This window comes from Semicossyphus pulcher, unplaced genomic scaffold (genome assembly GCF_022749685.1).
Source record: "Semicossyphus pulcher isolate SPU_LCO1_2020_fin unplaced genomic scaffold, fSemPul1.0.p SCAF_12, whole genome shotgun sequence".
Lineage (NCBI taxonomy): Eukaryota > Metazoa > Chordata > Actinopteri > Labriformes > Labridae > Semicossyphus > Semicossyphus pulcher.
In genome coordinates this window covers 8,695,759-8,716,018 of record NW_027211626.1, presented here as the reverse complement: position 1 = coordinate 8,716,018, position 20,260 = coordinate 8,695,759, and the positions used below count along the sequence as shown (strand labels likewise).

The 20,260-nt window shown below is 40.2% G+C and overlaps 1 protein-coding gene across 1 annotated transcript in view; it reads right to left on the bottom strand.

Moving 5' to 3' along the window:
- Positions 1-19,916, bottom strand: part of spock2 (SPARC (osteonectin), cwcv and kazal like domains proteoglycan 2) — a 33,724-nt gene extending 13,808 nt beyond the window's left edge. Inside the window, exons 1-2 of the mRNA XM_069658520.1 lie at positions 19,626-19,916; positions 5,118-5,163 (exon numbers count right to left, since the gene is read on the bottom strand). Of these exons, the coding sequence (XP_069514621.1) occupies positions 5,118-5,163; positions 19,626-19,814 (235 nt within the window). The 5' untranslated portion in view covers positions 19,815-19,916. The remainder of the gene's footprint in view (positions 1-5,117; positions 5,164-19,625) is intronic.
- Positions 19,917-20,260: the final 344 nt, after the last annotated feature.

Below are 20,260 nucleotides of genomic sequence, written 5' to 3'. Positions count from 1 at the left end.
AATATAAAGCTTTGCTATAGTTTCATAAAAGCTGAGCACACGCAGTCGAGCTCCTAGATTATAGAGATGCCACTTGTGACGTTGATTTATGTCGGTTGACTGAACATAAAGTTGGTGCATTATTTCAACTCCATTGCCATGCGAACATATTTATCATGCAATGCCAATATTTATGCATGCTTCTTCAAGTGGTATGTAGGCAGGTCAAGGGAAAGATTGCACAAAAACTAAATACATTACAGAATGAATGTGACGTCATAAAAATGTCTCTTTTGCAGTTACATTTTTTCACAAGGTTCAGTCACAATTTTAGCAACATGTTAAAGACCAGCTCCAGTCATGTTTTAAGACGTATAAAATGCTCTGCTTGAAATAATCAATTACCTTCCTTCTTCTCCCTCATTAAAAATTCCTGAATCTGCATTGTCCCCGCCCACTATGCAAATGTCCAACCGCCCCCTCCGTCGCGAAAAACAAAACACCTCTCTGCCATCGTTTAGTGGCATTTTGTTGAAACTCAGCTCGCGCATCACCGAAGTGGTTGCCATAGGTTGTACATAATGATATACATAGCGTCGCCCTGTCCATTAATGGGATTGGCTCCTTAGGTTTGTGACGTCACAAACCTGCCAATCTGAAAACGCATTCAGCCTGTCCTTGGTACACTGCAGTTTAAAAGCAGACAGGCCCAGCCATGGAGATGACTGCTTATGTTGTCCCTGATGTGTCTTGTAGCACATGAAGAACACCACATGGAGATGTTTACAAGGTTAAACACTTGATTTCTCTGGACTCTTTAATACTACTCAGGTAGCTTTACATTAAAAAAGCTTACTACAAGGCTTTTCACACAGGCAGTCGATGCCAGGCTGAGGAGCCAACCAAATCTTCTGATCTAATCAATCGTTTAAAAACCAAATCGCTTAACCTTCAGACAATTCAACTCGCATGGTAACAACCTTTAAACTGCACGTCAAACAGAATTAATGCAGGAAAAAAATGTGTGGTTAATTAAAATTAGTCTGAATCGTCAAAAATCAGGATTAGACTGTTACACTGTCTGCCCAGCTTAGACATTGATCTGCAGCACCCATCATCGAAACACATCATCTGGAGGTTTATGGTGGCCCAACACCTTACAGGGGGCGGCTGTGGCTCAGTGGTAGAGTTGGTTGTCTCTCAATCGGACGGTTGGGGGTTCAATTCCTGACTGCTACAGTCACATGTCGAAGTGTTTTGTCTTGGGCAAGACACTGAACCCCAAATTGCTCCTGAAGGCAAAGCTTTTGGTGTTCGAATGTGCATCGATACTGATTAGAGATTGGCTATTAGGCCTCTGCCATCAGTGTGTGAATGTGAGTGTGAAAGGGGGAATGTGACTGAGTGGTCGGAAGACTAGAAAAGCGCTATACAAGTACAGTCCATTTACTATTTAACCACCTGTATGTTCTTGCACGCTGAAAGGACAGCCACTCAAAACCTGCTAGAACTCTTTTTTGTCTCCGCATTAACATTTCAGAGATACAAGGTTTTGACCTCATGGATAATGACGGCTAAGAACTTGAAATTCCAGCGCTGGATTATGTGCAGTTTCTCCATTGTGCCTTTATCAGGTGTTAAGAGCGTAATTACTTTGGGGTTAATATTCTACTACATCAAAATTGCAGTTTCAGGATGCATTTGTACTTTCCCTTTTGTTTTGTACCTCTTGAACAAACAGCTTTCTTTTTACAGATGAAGAAAAACAGACTTTCACCATCCTACAGTAACTAACGCTCATCCTCCCCTGATTTCCTTATCACCACACTGCTTTAGAGTTGACAGGAGTAATCTCACTGTCAGTCACTTTACACTAAATCAGCTCAAATTAGCCTGCACCACTGTCTCATCTGTTCTCATGCTTTTACTTCTCTCTCTGGCCTTTCATTGGTAACCATAATTAGTCCTTCATTAAGCCCTTGGAAATACTGCTAATGGACTCTGCCATTCTGCTGACTTCATTTATGCTGCAAATCAGGCAACAATGGTTGAGGACACGATTCTGTCATGACTTCATCTTGCAGGGGCTCAATTAAGTCTGGAGTCACAGAAGGAGTCGAGGATGGAGCTTCAGACAGCCAGTCTGTACGCTCGGCTCTTGCTCCCGAGTGCAGAAAAAAAAAAAGAAAAAGGAAGAAGCAGACAGAAGTAGTGATGGGTTGAAGTCGAGTCGATGTTCACTGTTTCCTTGGGGAGGCACCTCAGACTTGCTGAAGCAGATAAAACAGAGCGCTAACATCTTTCAACCCTTTTCGCAGAGGAACTACTACGAGTGTGGACGGCGAACGGCTGACCCCGGTACACAAACCCAGAGCATACGCAGGGCTGTCTGATACGATGAACTGCCGATGGTCTGGGAAGCAGCACAGTTCAAATGCAGGCCAAGGATATTCTTTCCAAGCTACAGTACAGACTAATGACATCCAGTTTCAATAAATCATGTGGCTTTGCTTTCACTGCATCAGCATGCATCCCAGGCAGAATACCAAAACATTTATTCTTATTTGGCCTACATGGAGGGGATTCTGTTTGTTCCTCCCTCCAGAGCGCGTACCACGTAGAAGAAGAAATATTGTGCTCAATTAAATAATCACTGCCCTCGATTTAGTACATCTGATCACCTTTATGTCATTTGTCTGCTGACTATGAATCAATTACATTTAATACTGTTTTATTTTGATCTTGGACTGACATTAGATTTTATATTAGTTTGTTTATATCTTTTATAAACTGTAAACCACATGATGGCCATTTTGCTCTGATGTCACGCACAGGGTGGGAAGCTCAAATGCTGTTGTAATGTCCCACCGCTGTGTTTCAGGGTGCATATAATACGCTGCCTGGCATCACCTGGATTTAACTAAACAAATAGGTAAGAGCCTTCCTTCCTTCCAATTACTGCAGTGATTAATATGTTTCAGCTGGCAACAAGTGATGCATTGAGTAGCTTTTCATTTCTTAAACAACCATGTCGGAAGACATATCCTGTAGTCGTGGAAAAGATGAGACTTGTTGCCTCGATTCATCAGGCTCAAATTGTGAAAGAGTGGTTCAGGGAGCATGAGACATCATTTTCATATATGGATTGGCCACCGCAGAGTCCTTAACCCCATTGAGCATCTTTGGGATGTGCTGGAGAAGACTTTACGCAGCGGCCCGACTCAATCAATGCAAGATCTTGGCGAAAAATTAATGCAACTCTGGACGGAAATTAATGTTGTAACATTGCATAAGCTTATCAAAACGATGCCACAGAGAATGCGTGCTGTAATCAAAGCTAAAGGCGGTCCAACAAACTATTAGAGTGTGACTTTTTTTTGGCCAGGCAGTTTATAAAACCCCATTAAATCTCTATAATTTCACTACATAAGAATGATCAGCAATGAATAGTGAAAATCTACAAAGAAATCAAGCCATGTTTCAAGGTAGAAAAAACATATCTGATAACCTATTAGCAACAGTTACAGCTAACGTTAGCATACCACTTCCTGGCTAACACTTATGTGTGATAGTGTTACACAAAGAAATGTTCAGTGTGTTTTACCTCCAGGTTTAATAATAATGTGCGCTGGTATTTCCGGATTAATTAAAATAGGACCTGCAACACTAACAAATGTTAGCTCGGAAAGTGGTTTGATGCTAACGTCAGCTATTGTCTAAACGTAGCAAATGGCTTATCAAGTATGTTGCTTCACCTGGACTTACAGCCTGATTTTAATTTTCACTATTCATCGTCTATTCAGTTATACGACTTATAACATTAAGCTCAGCAGTACAACATTATATCAGCATCTAAGCTTCATAACCTGAGCATTGCTTCAGAGGAAAATGGCCGCCGTGTGAATTAGGTAAATACATCACTGAGGGGTGATTTTAGTACACAAAAATATGATTTCAAAAAATGTTGGCAGGTTTGAGCAAACAGAAATCTGGTTAAGCTCAGTACATTCATTACATTAAGGTAAAAAAACAAAACAGATCATTAAGAAACGAGGTGCAATTTTATTCAGAGCAGAATACTCTTTGGTTTGCTTAACCCTCCTATTATCCTCAAATATTACTAACACATTATAACCTTGGGGTCAATCTGACCCCAGGGATATTTGCCTCTAGAAAATGATTTACCTAAAATTGTTGACCAAGTTTTTGCATCAGGCACTTTGTTTATTTGTTGAATACATAAATAACCCCTTGATAATGAAACCTATCAGTGAGTTGACCTGTTCTCTAGCGCCACCATCAGGCCAAACTTTTAAATTAGAATGAATGTATCTTGGAAAGTTTTCATACAAATCTTCTTGAATTTACTGACAACATTAATGAACACAAGAGATTGAACACTATTGGTTTTGGTGATGATATGACATTTCCTGTAGCGCCACCATCAGGTCAAACTTTCAGTTTTAGAGTTAGTGTATCTTGAAAATCTTTCATCCAAATCTTTTCTAATTTGGGGTGCACATTCATGACTCTCACAGAATGAACCATTTTGATTGATGTTGATGACCCCCCCTTTCCTCTCATAAACATATTTATTTACTTATTTTTATCTCCTTTTTTTGTAACATATTTGTGGTTAGTCACTATAAAGTCTCAGCCCCAGTCAGCCATGTTGAAGACATAAAGTCATTATTCGAGCTCTTCATATAACCATCAATTTAAAATATTGTAATTGAGATGATAATTTTAGAGGGGAGGCACGTGTAGTTGGAAAGACTTGGATGTGATCATTGTGGTCAAATTGACCCCAGAAGAACACCAATGCGTGCAATATGTGTTCAGCACATTGAAAAAATATCATCATGATAATTTTATGCTTAATCAGTTGTCCCCATCAAATTAGGAAAAATCAGGAAATATGAAGCAAAAAAAAGGATAACAGGAGGGTTAAGTTAACGTCTGTGAAGGATAATTTCTTTTATACCATATCTTTTGTGCAAAGTGCAGGTATATGCTCAGATATAAGTCCTTGTACAGTATACAAGCCTATAAAAGACTAGCAAAAAAACCCTTTCATTTCATACAATGGCATTCAGGAATTTATCAAACCAGTGAGAAAAAGATGGTGTGAGACTTACTGTCATTAGACGCTTGATTTTCATCCCAGGTACGAACATAATCATCCTGCAGAAACAAAGAAATCAGCATTACCGCACAAACTGCAAGTCTGAATTAACAGTGTTGATGGTGGAATAACCACTTAACACTATGTCATCTTCATGTAGAAGTGAAGCAGTTTACATTAGCATTGACATTGCTTAAAATGTACACATTAGTCTTGCAGTATGATAATTAGCAAACAGCAGAGACAGATGGATATGAACTGTGGCTCTGCATCTGTATGGAAATGAGCCCAACAAATCTGCACTCGACGCCTATGTGCGAGACATATGGCATCAAGGGTGAGCTGACTTTAAAGTGCGGTGCCTTTTTTTCCCACTTAATTACAACATTAATCGTTCTAATTAAAATGGGAAAGTTGAAGGAGATTTGAAGAAAGAAAAAAAAGGGAGAAAGAAAATGGACGGAGAAGCGGAGATAAAGACACACAAAAAGACAAGGGTATGAGTCATGAATGAAAAAGACATTTTATAAAGGCAGCTGAGGAAGCTGGAGAGAACTGACCTCTACCTCCTGGTGAAATGACAGCAAAGGAGAGAAAAAAAGGCAATATTAGTGGAGAAGAAAAGTGTAATTTTAGATACAAGGTAAGCTGCGTTCATTGTTAGGCCCCACGTTGGCTTTAACGCCCCTGAAAATCTTCTTTATAGATGAATCTTTCATGACTACATACGGAACAATTAAGGTTAAAAAAACATCCTTATTAAGATTAGAACTCTGAAAAACTGAGATGAGGTGCTTCATCAGGACTTCTTGGGTCAAACGTCTTCTTTTTTCAGTCAGAAAAGCAAAGAAAAAAACACAAAAATGCAGAAATCTCTTCAAACGGTAGCATGTTTTTGTAAGACCCGCCACTCATATAACAAGTCGACTCACAAATTATGCTTTCAAGGCCTTAATATATAATAAATATAGAGAAATATAAGAAATAAGATTCACTGACAAGGTCTCAGGACCTTTCAGATTAATTTTCGATCCCTGAACCTGAAAATGTGTCACAAACCCCAAAATGTAATGCAATTTAATTACAGACATTTTACAGACAAGATTGGATTTTTCTGCAAGTATCACAGAAACCAACAGGAGAAAGTACAGATGTAATCCACATCGCCGTGTCTAAAATAATAAACATGAGTTATTTCAAGATATTTACAATCGGCCATCTTCCCTCCTCCTCAGCGATGACTTACTCATCACCGTAAACATTTACTGTACTGGAGGCGTGTGCCAAACAGCTCCCCGGAAGGCGATAAATCCTGACACATACGTAAAATAAGCAACCCTCATGAAAGCCGAGACCTTCTTCTTTGACCCTCACAGTTTTATTTCACAGAGGTAAATATTTTCATCGCTGACAGGGCGACGATGAAATCCTCAACACCGTGCTTCTGTTGCTGTGCTCAGCCTCTACTCTCTGCAGCACCGAGCTTATTTCCCTGCTCAGTGACAAAAAAAAAAGACTTGAAAAGTGACTGGATTCTAACTCAACGCTCCAGTTTAGCTTCCTGAATGATTGCTGGTTTCGTTGTTCAACCTTGTTAGGCCTGATGGAGCCCAGTGTAATAAGGATAGGACCTCAAACTGTTTACGACCTGGCCATAAATCCGACGCCTCCCATGCCTCCTTTATTGATGCTCCAGCTCCTGCATTATTAAGCAGCCTTTCTGTATTTGTGCTCCTGCCAGGACCGATGAGGGAAGTGTCCTGCTGCGCTGACAGGACTGGAAATCAATGATTTTTATAAAAGACAGGCAGCAGAAAATGTATTCGGGGAAAATAAATTCTCCTGAGCGCACAATGAAAAGTGAGCAAGACACGCAGTGCACGGTGACAAGTTTGGCACACAGCAGAGGAGTTATATCACTCAAAAATATGACTCACAGAGCAAAATCCGGAAGAAAAGACTGCATGTTTTTACACAGAAGTGATTAGAGGAGGCAGGCTGAGAGTTGAAAGCGCTCAGCTGTATCCAGGAGCTCTGTGATTTACCTGATAACATCAGAGAGATCTCCTGATAAACAGAGCGGGGAAGCTTAGCCTCGGCGTCAAACATGGCACCGCTCACCCTGCTGCCGAGCTCCACGATAATGATTGACGGATCACAATCCCTCATATCTGTGCTGTGAAATGATGAGCCTGTCCATTGTAAAATTGGGCCAGGCTCAGGAAGAACTGTTTGTACAAAAAAGAAATATCTGCAAAAAAAACAACACATATCGTGCTTTTAAAGTGGATGAAAAAGAAGGACAAACAGGAAGCTGGTTGATGGATGTATGTGTGACCATCTGACAGGCCGTGCGTGTGACTGACAGGTGTGTCAAGGTAAATGTCAGCTGTCAGAATCGCTCCTCTCTGTGGTTACCCTGAGGGGTTTGTCCATGGCGACATGGTGAGTGCACCTCTGCCTCATCAGTAACAAAGGACACCGTAATAACACTGTGTGGGGATCTGCCGGATGAAGGTTTACACTTGACCTTTTCTCACAATTATTATTAACATCGGCCTTCAGTGGATTCTCCGATCACGCGCCTCGTACAGAAAAAGCACCAGAGATCATGAAGTTCAAACAATTTCAGCCAACACAGAACCAAATCTGTGGGATACATGTAGGTTATGACACTCTGTTTCAAAAATGTTCTGTGTGCCCGTTTCTTGATGAAAAGCAAATCATTTATTTACCGGTTCAGGTTTGATCAAAGCAAAACAGTTGAATGTGTAACCTCTTGGTTGGGATAAGGGGATCACAGTTTGGATTACCATACTTAAATACAATACAATAAAAAAGGACAGGGCCTTTTTCATAATGCTAACAATAAAAATAAATTAGTTAAAGTTATGAAATGATCTTTGTCATTGATTTATCTTCACACAGCTGCCGTTTTTCTCTGTATGTCATGCGCAGGGCGGGAAGCTAAAATGCTGCTATAATGTTGTAGCTACTACTATATTGTAGATATAAATTTAGGACATCTTACTAAATTATTATTTCACCGCATTTCAATTAATGACCAACTGAACAGACAAAAGAAAATTCAGAGAGACATCGGGCCATATTTCAAAGTAACATATTTGATAGCCCGTTAGCTACATCTTCACAACTGCTAACGCTGGCATTCAGCCACTTGCTAGCAAACATTACGTTAGCTAGGAAATAAATTGCTGCTTAACATAACGTTAGCTGGGAATTTACATCCTTCCTGTTGTATTTAACACTACTAACTGTTAATATTTGGTAATTAAATAGTAATTAGTAAATATTCCGCAGCCACTTGTAAGCTAACGCTAACGGTCTTCAAAACGCGTGTAAAGTCAACATTTTGTCACACTATAGAGTTATGTAAGTTTTTTTACCGTATAAATGTACAAATTATGTGAAAAGGGTCTTAAAGACTGCATGTATGGCGAGTTTGGCGTGCTTGCTACACTATAGTACACTGTTGAGACTGTGTTTGCTAGCATGTAGCATTTCGTGACTTTACTGTGATGTTACACCGATCCTGAGCACCTGTTTGTGAGAAAAACTCTGTAAATGTTTTGTTTCTCCATAACTACATGTATGTGGACATAGTAGTTATCTTCATTGTAGTATGTTAAATACATTTATTTAAATAATTTGCATTTAATTCATATTTCTGTAATGCTTTTAGGCCTTTTCAATAAGATTACGGTACGATTTTATGTGCGTACTCTTTTAAAGTTGCAGTTGCTGCTGGTTGAAATATAATGGCTGAAAACAGCTCAGAAAAGTGTTTCTCTACCTTCCACACAACACAACACACAGTCAGACCAACTACATTATCATGTTGTTGCTTTTTTGCGCTTGCCAAGACAACTATTGCTGGATTTTGTACTGGCTAATCAAGGAGACATTCAGACTGACGATTGTTTGATCAGACAGTCACCTGCTTCAGAAGAAGACCGAGTACCACTCTACACTGAAGGTCCTCCTCGCTCTAATCTCCCTCCAGCTTTCATTGAGGACCGGGCTTCTTGCCCACCACTTCTGCTGCTGATGTCCCTCTTTTTTATCTTCTCCCAGTCAACACTGTGACAGAAAAAAGGTCCTTATGCAAATACAAGAACCCATTTAAAGACAAGAGTCACTGAGAAATGAGGATTCAGAGAGGCTGAGCGTGTTCAATTAGGATTTCTGTCAGAGATGGAAAGCGTCAATTAGCTGACCAGCAAGCAGCAAATCATTTTTAAGTTAAGCTCAAAAAAATGCTTTTGCAGTGGGTTCAGCATTTAGAAGTGCAATAACATTCACTTGCTTGTTTACACCAATGAAAGCCTCTACGGAAGCACACTACTGAACTAAATCTTTCTTGATGCTGTTATAGCATGAAATATAACCTCAAAATCGGCTTTCAAAAGCTGAAAAATAAAAATGTACATTGCCCTGAGGTTGTCTTAAGCAGCGGCGCTACATACAGCATCGTATCATTTCCTCCCACCTCGAGATTCACATAATGACTGTTCACAGCTTTGGATTACAGATCACATGAGACATGCCTGGGTTGAAACAAAACCCCCTTGAACAATATTCTCATCTTATATGCTCTCCTCTTATCTTCATGCACACTGGGCTGCAGGGCACGAGAAGCAAGCCTGCTGATTCCATATTTCTGCATGCGCACAGGGCTGTGAGCTGAAGCATTGCAGAGCAGAGGCAGAGCATCAAACGCTGAGAGTCTGGTCTGCCTCTTTTTTTACAAGACGGAGTCAAGAGCGAGGCTTATGTAAGAGAGCTGAGAGGACCGGGTAATGAAAGGTAAAGCGCGGGTTAGTGCTTTTGGGAAACGGATCGATCGACAAAAAAAGCGTTAAGACAATGCGCTGATAAAAACACAAGCGGTTCCCACCTGGAGTTGCAGGATAAATGAGGTGTTGTGACTCAAAGGAAAGAAGAAGAAAAAAATCTTACTTAAATTATGCTTATTTTTCTGTTTCTCTGAGGAAACAGCAGCAGGTTGTGTGTCAAGTGCTAAGGGACATGTATTGCTCAGAAGTTTGCCTCTCAGGCTGTATGCCTACCGTACGAGGTTGTTGTTGCATTTAACCTGAGATGAATACCTGCAGACACTAAACATGGCGCACATTGTTATTTGGGTCGAAACATTCCCCCTGAATTCAAACCAAACTTGTAGATTCCTTGGTAAGTTATCATCATACTACCACTTTTGCTGGATACTTTTACCATTGTGTCGGCACAATATATTTTGTGCAGACACATATTATATTGAGTCTGTGTCTTTATATTTTAATCTCTCTGTACTACAAGGGTTTAAATGTAGACTTTATTTCAAGCATCAGGAGGAGTATAAACTTTGGTGGACAAATATCTGATATGTATTTAAATCTTTGTGATGTATTTCGACTACACTTACATTTGCAAACTATTTAACGACATATATATATAATGACTGACAGCTTGGTTTCCCTCTTTTGAGTGTCCCCGTTTTCTAATAATCCCTAACTTCAAACAGAGCGATGACTACAGAGTGACAAATGGAATGAGTGAGAGGAAGTCTTAAACAAATTCTCTGTTTTCTTTTGCGCATTTTAAACACTAAACTCAGTTTCAAATTTCGCGTTTCTCTCTGCTTTATATTTCTTTACGTTGGCTCTTGTGCACGTGTTTCCTTATGTCTAGTTAGGATTATGTAAACAAAAGTTAAAACGGCAGAAAATCAATTATTTGTGGTTGTCTTGCAAGTCTTTTAGTAGTGTATGTAGTACCCACAGAGGCATGTCCTGTTCCTTACTTAATCACAACAGGGAGACATTTAAGCAGAAGACAAGGATAGAAAACACTAAACAGAGAATGATTGTTGAGTCCGTGGCCATAAGATTTAAGTCTCAGCAGCACTGACAGTGAACCATGGAAGCAACGGGGGGTATAGAAATTGATGGTCCTTGCAGAATCCAGATAGTGGTTTGTTTTGTGTTTATACATGACTAAGATCGAGTGTGAGATTGAAGCCAAGCACCTCAAAATGCAAATTTTGTGTGTGCAACAAAAGATGCAGCAGGTTGCACAAAAAAAGCAGCGGAGAGCATTGGCCTACTGAAAGTAATTCATAATTTATATGTTTCTTATGCTTCAGTTTGCAGACAGATTTCAATTCCTACCTTCAAACATATCTAGACAGATGAATAGACACATTGTCTGTATTACAATTTTTGCTTACTGCTTCATAAATAAGTAATTACTTTCATTTTGAAGGAGGCAGACGAAAGGTATTCATTTAAGTCTGCAGTGAGCGGCCTGACACTAATATCGTATAGATTATATTAAGCATCACAATTTCCTGCATTGTTCAAGAAGGACGTCAGAAACGTTGTTACAGACAGTAAATGATGGATGAAAGGTTGAATACAATACCTGGCTGAAAATTGCACTCAATTATGTAAATAGTACGGTAAGAGCAATTTTCCTTGCAGTGGATGGATATTTAAAGGCACAGGACAATAAACTGACGGTTTATCTTAAATAATTTTGATGTAGTGTTAAGTTCTTAAACTGTCTCTCTTTGTTCTTGTTTTACAATACGTAAAAGCATAGTAGAAACACACAAACAAACAAAAATGTAGTCCGAAATGCCTCTGTGCACTCACGCCAGCCCTCTACTCACAATCTATAAATAAAATCTGCCCTTGTGCCTTTCATGGCCCTGCGGGGAATAAGACAACAGTCTGCAACTCACAGGAGAATCTGGTACAAACAACGAGAACCTTCACACTTCACTGAAAACACCGAGCTCAACTGAAAAACAGACATGAACAACAATGGAAAATCAATGAAGATGCCCGAGTAGGGTCTCCTCGAAGGATAAGAATCAGCCAATGATTTGAGACAAGGGAGTCTAAGACAATGTAATTGAATAAGAGAGATTCAAAAAGATCAGCAGCAACAGTGGGCTGAAACCTGGCTGTCATTTCTGCTGCCTAACAAGCCCGGTGATCAAGCTAACTCGTGTTTAATCCTTCAGAAATTCCTTAAAAAATAATTACTCAACATAGTTAGTTATAAATACATAAGGCTTAAAATTACAAACTTATTTTAATGATTTAATCTATTTAGCTCATGTATGATATTGAAAAACCTCCTTTATTAGCTTACCGTTGCTGTCCCTTCCAAGCTTACTATTACAGCATGGCAGTAATAACAAGATCGGGTTTATCTTTAAAATTCTTTGTGACATTATTTGGATACAATGAGTCCCTAATTTTATACAGCGTAGACAAAAGTTGGCTTCTCATTCAAAAAATGTGTTCAGCTTTAGCAAGCTAGTCCGTCAAGCTAACGTTAGATCCATTTGGTTGAAAACGCTGTTTTTGGCTGAGTTTTTAATGTATCGAACTGAACTAAAACAAGAACTTTTATAATAATAACTTTATTTTATTTATTTATATAGCACCTTTAAAAACAAGAGTTTACAAAGTGCTTTGACAACGAAGCAAAGCAAAACAGGAAAACAAGCAAATCATAAAACCAGGAGATCACAGAAACAAGCAAAGCAAAGCATAAGGAAACATTAAAGCTGGCTGTTTTATCCTCACAACTACCTAGCTAACGTAGGCTATGTTCAGGACAGAGTTCATATTTTAAACAGTTGCTAGAGTGAAAACTTACCATAAAGGGCTATCGCTAACGTTAGCCTAAACTCAGATAAAGCAGCATCAAGGACCATTTCAAAGTGGGGATATTTTTGTCATTGGATGTGCTACTCGCTAAACAGGACCATGGTTTTACCCAACAAAACCATGTACTATATCTATTATAGACACTGTTACACTTATTTAATATTGTTGGGGTAAAAAAGGGAACCAGCTAGCTAGCTAGTCAATTAAGCTAATGTTAGGTTTGGTTAAAAATGCTGTCCCTGTCTGAGTTTCAGTATTAAACTCACTTGATATAAAACAAGAGCTATGTAAACCTTTAAATCAATGTTTCATTCTCTTACGAGACAGAGATTTATGCTTTATTGTTCATACTTTTTAAACACGCTAGAGTGAAAACTTTCCCAAACACCATAAAGGGCAGTTGCTAACTTTAGCCAAAAGAGATTTAAGCTTTATTGTTCATACTTATAAACTGTATCTTTCACTTTCAACGTTACGAGAGAAAAGGATTTTAGCTTGGGGACTTATTCAAGTAAGCATGGCAAGTTTAGTGTGACCTTACCCAAACTGCTGCTAACGTTAGCACAAACTCAGAAGTAGCAGCATCCAGGACCAGGAACAATGTATAATGCGATGTAAGGTTTAATCTGTTCCTTACACTTTTACACTTATTGTTTGTTTTTATTAAAGAAATGTCACTGTTAGTGCTGCCTGATGCAAACTGCTTCAAAATATGGAGAATTCAAAGCCTTGCAGGTCTATAGAATTTGGCTACGATCAGACAAAAACTTAAATCCTTCAAGAACTCTTCAATTACTTCTGAGCACAGTATCTTCTAAGCTACTTCCTCCTTTCAAAAAAGCATCTTGACTCTGAACAGTGTTACATGTGTGCACCTGTATGAGTGTGTGTGTGTGTGTGTATTTTATGATTGCAGGAAACAATTTCTCAAAAAGCCCACTCTCAGGTGTTAAAACATCCTGTTATTTTCACCCACTTGTAACTCTTTCAGATTAAATTCTCTTGTATCGGCTGCTGTACCTACAAGAGGTGCTGAGTGTACACTGGCTGTGTGCCTGAGTCTGGCCCGAGCCCAAAGGTAATAACACTTGGGTGGCATTTACTGTTGGGAGAGCCACTGCCACTTAGAGTTATTGTTAGTTTTGAAGGAAAAAAACGGTGATTAATTGATCCTGCCTTACAGAATCTCAGAAGCCAAACATGATAACTTAAGAGCCGTGATGCATTTTCAAATTAGAGTTAATTATGAAACATAAACAACTCTTGATACACTACTCAAAGTAGCTTCAGGCTTTAACTGTTGCTTATAACTTGGCTACTCATTGTGTCTGCAGGTTTCTTGACTACAAGAGGACATTGGAAGTATCCCACAAAGAGCTCATTACAGGCAGATTCATTGATGACAGGTGTTCTCTGCAGCAAACAACCTATATGGCACACAAACTCCCAGATGTAACCAAAAACAGAGGCAGGTCACTCTGAGAAGTCAGGCATTTGAAATCCGGAAATTTCCAGCATCTGTAAGCAAGAATTATGTACAAAAGGATGCTTTTTTTTTGTTGCAGTGGTAAGTCACACTAATAAAGATGCATTTATTCAATTTTGTCAATTGCATCTGCTAAGATATTTCATACTTATCACCTTTCTTCACTGCTTATCAAATCCTCTCCCTGCCTCTCTGCGGCACCTGTGCCCTTCAGCTGTGGCTATTGTACTGCAGTGGGAAGCAGCTGTAGCCATGCAAGCAGTACATGATGAAAGGCTGTTTCTTTTTCTTTTTTTTCTCCCCCCTCTTCTACTCAATTACAGCCCACCTAGGCCTCTGGTAGCCGGCCAAGAAGCCCCGCAGCCCACCAACAGTCCGTCCAAACCCCAAACAATCGAACCATCTCTTCCCCAACTGTTGGAGATCCATCTGCACGTTTGCTGCCTCGTAGAGAATCTGGAGTATGATAAGGGACACATGCCAGAACAAAGCATGAGTAGAAAGATTAATGGATTTCTGATTGGCTGTTATCACCATTTATTGTGCATCACGAGCCGTCCATTCTAACATGTGAGAGCTTTAGTCAGGCGGCTGAGTGAAAGGAAAGCCAGACGTAGCATAAGGCTAGTAATGATAATTTACAGTTCTTCTGCATCGTTTTTAATGGAGTATTTGGCTCAAGAGTCAAAGATGCCATTATCCAGAATTATGTTATCGTATGCTATGATGTCAAATGCTAAAAAGGAGCGGTGACGGCTGCACCCATAGTGTTCAAATTCAGCTGGACCGTAGCCAGTTTAAGTTCATGAGAGGCTAAAATAAAGTATAAACCTCCTGTCAAATGTTCTCGCCACATTGCCAGAACCTGCCGCAACTGCTTCCACCGTTCTGCATATTTAATCCACTGGCATCGACAAGGGATCTGATGTTTCCCTGCGCTGGCACGGAGTGTTTTCTGTTCTTTAAAAATGAACTGAATGGATACCAGGTGCATGCAGTTGGTTGGTACAGCATGATCCAGAGCGGCTTGACTGTAGAGGTGCAGATAAGGATTTTACCAGGCACAGACAGCGCTGGATGGGAGGCAGAGAAAAGGAGAAAAATGCTGGAAACGGTGAGCCCTTTCTGTCATGTTCCTCCTGTCATGCGTGATGGATGTCGACAATAAACAGCCTCCTTCTGGGTGAACTTGTGCTGCTACGTCCTAATCATCATCCATTTTTAGGCTCATATCTGAGTTCATCTTAAATCAACAGGAATAAAACATCCGACCAATTTCATGGCTTGGCGATTTCATGCACGGTATCATTTTTACGAGGGAAGTTGAGCAAAAAATTGAATTTACTGTTGATTCGCGCTTAGTAGACGTAGCAAATTGGATCTGCATAAGATGCAGCAGTCCCCGGCCATTTAATTTCATACTAAAATGAAAATAGACAGCGCTGAGATTGGCGAGGTGGTCCCAGTTGACATGTAATCGTCCCTATAATTGAGTCCTCAAATTTCTGTGTGCAAAATATTCTGAGTCTGTTCTTACTTCGGATAAATGAGTACATGATGAACAACAAGATGTTTTTTTTATTATATTTGCTCTTTATCTCCAACCACTGCATGTCTCCATCTTTTATTTACCCATTGTAGAGCTATTCTGAAGGTTTATAATTAGAAGAAACGCCTGGTTGGTCAGAAATCCACAATAATTAATACATTTAATTCGGCAAAAAATAATGTTAAAGCCTCCCCTCCAGTGAAAATCAAGTGTTCTTCATGTGCTTCAAGACATATCAGGGACAACATCAGCAGTCATCTCCATGGCTGGGCCTGTCTTCTTTTAAACTGTAGTGTACTAAGGACAGGCTGAACACGTTTTCAGATTGGCAGGGTTTGTGACGTCACAAACCTAAGGAGCCAATCCCGTTAATGGACGGGGTGACGCTATGCATATCATTATGTGCAACATATGGCAACCACTTTGGCGATGCGCGAGCCAGCTGTAACCGTCATCGTAATTTTTGCAAAGTCACTCCTGACTACTAAAGTTAACGTTACTACTACTAGCTAGCTAAGTTGCCACTAAACGATGGAAGAGAAATGGGTTTTTTTTCGGCTGTAATTTTACTAAAAGAGAAACGTTGTATAAAGTGGGCGGGGACTATGCAGATTGGGGAATTCTTAATGAGGGAGAAGGAGGAGATGCCTTGGGGGGATTTTTACAGGGTAATTAAGCATATTTTGCAGAAAAATATCAGACACAATTTATTATTTCAAGCAGAGTATTCTATGTTTCTGAAAACATGACTGGAGCTGGTCTTTAATTAAAAAAATCCAATTCGGACCCATTTTAATTTGAACTAAAAGGGACAAATGCCTTTTAAGAAGGAGAAAAATAACACCATGTCAGTCTTTGGGTTAAAACACGTCACTATGACCTGCCTCGCCTGCTCCCTGTTTTCTTTTTTTCTGCTGGATTTGGTGCATTAGTGGAATGAAATGTTGAGTGCACCTGTCAGATTAAAGGATTGAAGGTATCCCATTGTATTATTTGTTGACTGTAACTGTTAAATCTAATCGCCTTGTCTTCCTGTGAAATAGATTAAATTGAAGTGTGGGAGCTATTTTTATTGGAAGTGAAAGAGCCTCTTATCCTGATTCTGCATTTTTACATAAGAGAATCAAGATGAAATATTTACAGTGCGCGTTCTGCAGCCTTGCGGTGTGTGTGTTTACGCGTGTGTGTGAGGCTCGCGTGCATCTATGTGTGCAAAAAGGGGAGAATGAAAGAGCTCGTCTTTCATGTTGTGCAGCTTTGATTGTTGCTTTCCAGTGTTGAATTAATATTCAGCGTTCAGCTCTCGGAGGACTGAGCAAGTCAACATCAATTTGTGTAATCTGAGTACCTATAACTGTGTGATTGGCAGGGCTTTATACATCAACCAAATAATTCCAAGCGACTGAATGATTTCTTTTTTTTGAGCTGTAACACAAAGCAACACCAATCAAACAGTCATTATTGTCAAATTTAGGCGGAAGAAACATCAAGACTAAACGAGTTGGCTGCACAAATTGGGCCTTGGTTTCAAGAAGTTTAAAGGAGGTGAAAAAAAATCATGATATAGGGATTTTCCTCCGCCCTGAAGCAAGACCAGTGATGGGAATAGAGTTATCAAACCCTCAGTGATACATGCTCCATTTCAACACCATAGCACACAAGCTGCTGTTGCTACAGCAGCGAGCTGAAATCAAAGCTGTTTCCACTGGCGATTCCCCCGGGAGGCTCGCTGGTTTGCTTCTCTGATGTTTCTCCTGTCATCATCATCCTCACCAGAGACACACAACCACCACCAGCAACTCCGGTCCTGCCCTTTCACTCCACACAAACACGCACGGATGCAACACACACATACACACATTAAGACAATCACCTCTGGGAATAATGATCATGAAAGAGATAGAGTGTGGAGCTGTAGGGGGCTGTTTGTGTCACACAGCAGCAGCTTTGATGTTAAATTGAGGAAAAAATGGGAAGAGGAGCAAGCGACATCTTCACACTGGATGGAAAGCCCCTTAAGCAACGTTAGGAAGATGATCCCACTTTCCCTGAACCGTTTATGTACGGGACGCTCCACATATTCCATGAGCGTGTTTTGTTTTTATTCTCCCGTGAAAAGAGGGTGTTTATCATGCACGGCCAATTATCGTGTGCTGAATTTGGAGAGAAGTTGCCGCTTTTGCTAACATTTTGGATCAAAGCTGTGTAAATATATAAAGCAGCATCCAGCGAGTTATAATCCCACAATAATTCTGACTTAATCTTTCCATGCACACAATTTCATTACTTCCCTAAGTACAGTTCCAGAGGACATCCTCTAATCGCAGCCAAAGTAATCCATCCCCAAGAGGGGGCGGCTGCCAATTTTCACACACATTCACCTTTTCTTCAGGGACGTCCACGATCTGGATTTAGGGAGGAATATAAATGCAGATCATAAATAACACCACAGCCTCGAGGGGGGTGGTTATCATTTATAAAGTCTCATCTTCTCCTTCTGAGAGGATGGCACTGTTCTCAAATAGATCCTCAACCTGCAGCTCACATTTCCTATCCAATAATGATACGTATCACGTGCTACATCCACCCCGGATCAATTAAAACCCAATTAACAGGACTTGTATGAAACATAATCCGACTGCACTATTGTCCAAATCCTGCCGGGATCATTAGTAATCATTTCACAGAGCTGCAGGCAGAACTAAACGTCCATACATTCAGCGACACAGCCATATATCACCGTGCACACCCTGCAGGCTTTAATCAATCCCTGCAACCCAGTTCAGTCTGTTCAGTAGGTGAATATGCACATCAATCAATCACCGCCTCCTCTGCTCTAATTGCTTAATTCTCTTGTTTGTGGAAATCTCTCGGGACACGTCTGGAAGTACATCTGAGGAAGCTCACATTAAGGGCAGTATGATGGAATAGGGCTATGCTGCTCCTGCTGTGCAGGGGGGAACTAAAACATTAATTGCTTTTAATAAACAAAGGATCCATACAAAGGTTGTAGTAGCCTGCATTTGGCTCCTGTTTGCATCTGTAGCTTTATTTTGATATAGCATTCCCTGCAAGTCTTGGAAGGTTTCCAGTTAAATATGGCTTTAGACAACCTGCATCTTGAGGAGGAAGTCAGAAAAGTCCAGTCAGTGTTTGGCATTAGGACATTAGCCTTCATGTTTACCTTAAACTATTTATTATATTTGCTATAAAACAAATGTTGAGTGTTTCTTTTCAAAAACATTAGAAAAATCAGGCTGAAAGACGCCATTCCTTCAAAATAAAGCGCACTGTAAACATTGTAAACACAGTCAGGCTCATGATCTATTTAAATATTCCATTATATAAGCCCCAAATATAAATCAGAAGCAGAATCAGGGTTTGTCGCCAAGTAGGCTCACACATGCAAGGAATTTGTCTGGGTTTGGTGCAGAACAGTAGCTTATACATAGAAAAATAGATTTAAAAATATAAGGGGGGAAAGTGAACAGCAGTGCTCCCACTGTCCAGAAACTTAAATAAACTATATAAATATAAAACATAACATATATTTGGTACGTCTTACAGTGATTTATTTAGATGTTTTTTTTCTTATTTTGAAAGAGTCCCCATAAAGAGTGTGTGTTTGTGTTTTCCTACAATGTTTGTTCCAACAACAGCACCAAGTTTTTGTGTATTTCCAGGCTTACAAAGTGTGTGATAACTATAATGTGTGTCTAAATGCCCGTGCGTGTTTCTTATACCGCATTAACGCGCATCTCTCAGTCAACACGGCGGACTTACGTCTCTGAAGCGATTCCAGTGCTTGATCTTGCGGCTGTACTGTGAAATGGTGGACAGCCACTGCTCGTCTTCCATGAAATTCCCCGTTTTTTCCGCCTCCTTGGCGCTCTTCACGTCGCTCTGGAAGGTAAAACCCGCGAGCATCACCAGCGGGACGAGAAGGCACACGATATCCGTAATTCCCACCATGGTTAGCGGACAAAAAACACCTCGCACACACCGGCTGTTGGCTGTCCTCTTCTGGGAGGGGGGGAAGATGCTGAGGCTGGGATTGAAACTACCAACTGATTAGCCTATAGGATGCTCCTTCTGCTGCTGGGAGAGAGAGAGCTCGCGAGGGGGGGGGAGAGAGAGCGAGAGAGAGAGGGAGAGAGAGATAGGCTACCTATTTGATGATAGTATTCCGAGTGAATCCTGTTACTCTGTGACTCTGTTTGGTATGTTTCTATGAATACGTCACAAACCTATTTTTATTTGAAGTTAAAGTGGGTTTCCTACATGCAGCACCTTCACAAGTCACGTGACGCCCTGCACCCACTCACGGGATGCTCAGGTGGTACAGTTTGTGTGGAAAGTGGGGCAGTGTGAATTCAGGGCTGCAGCAGTTGTGGATTATTTCTTTTTTCGAGTAATTT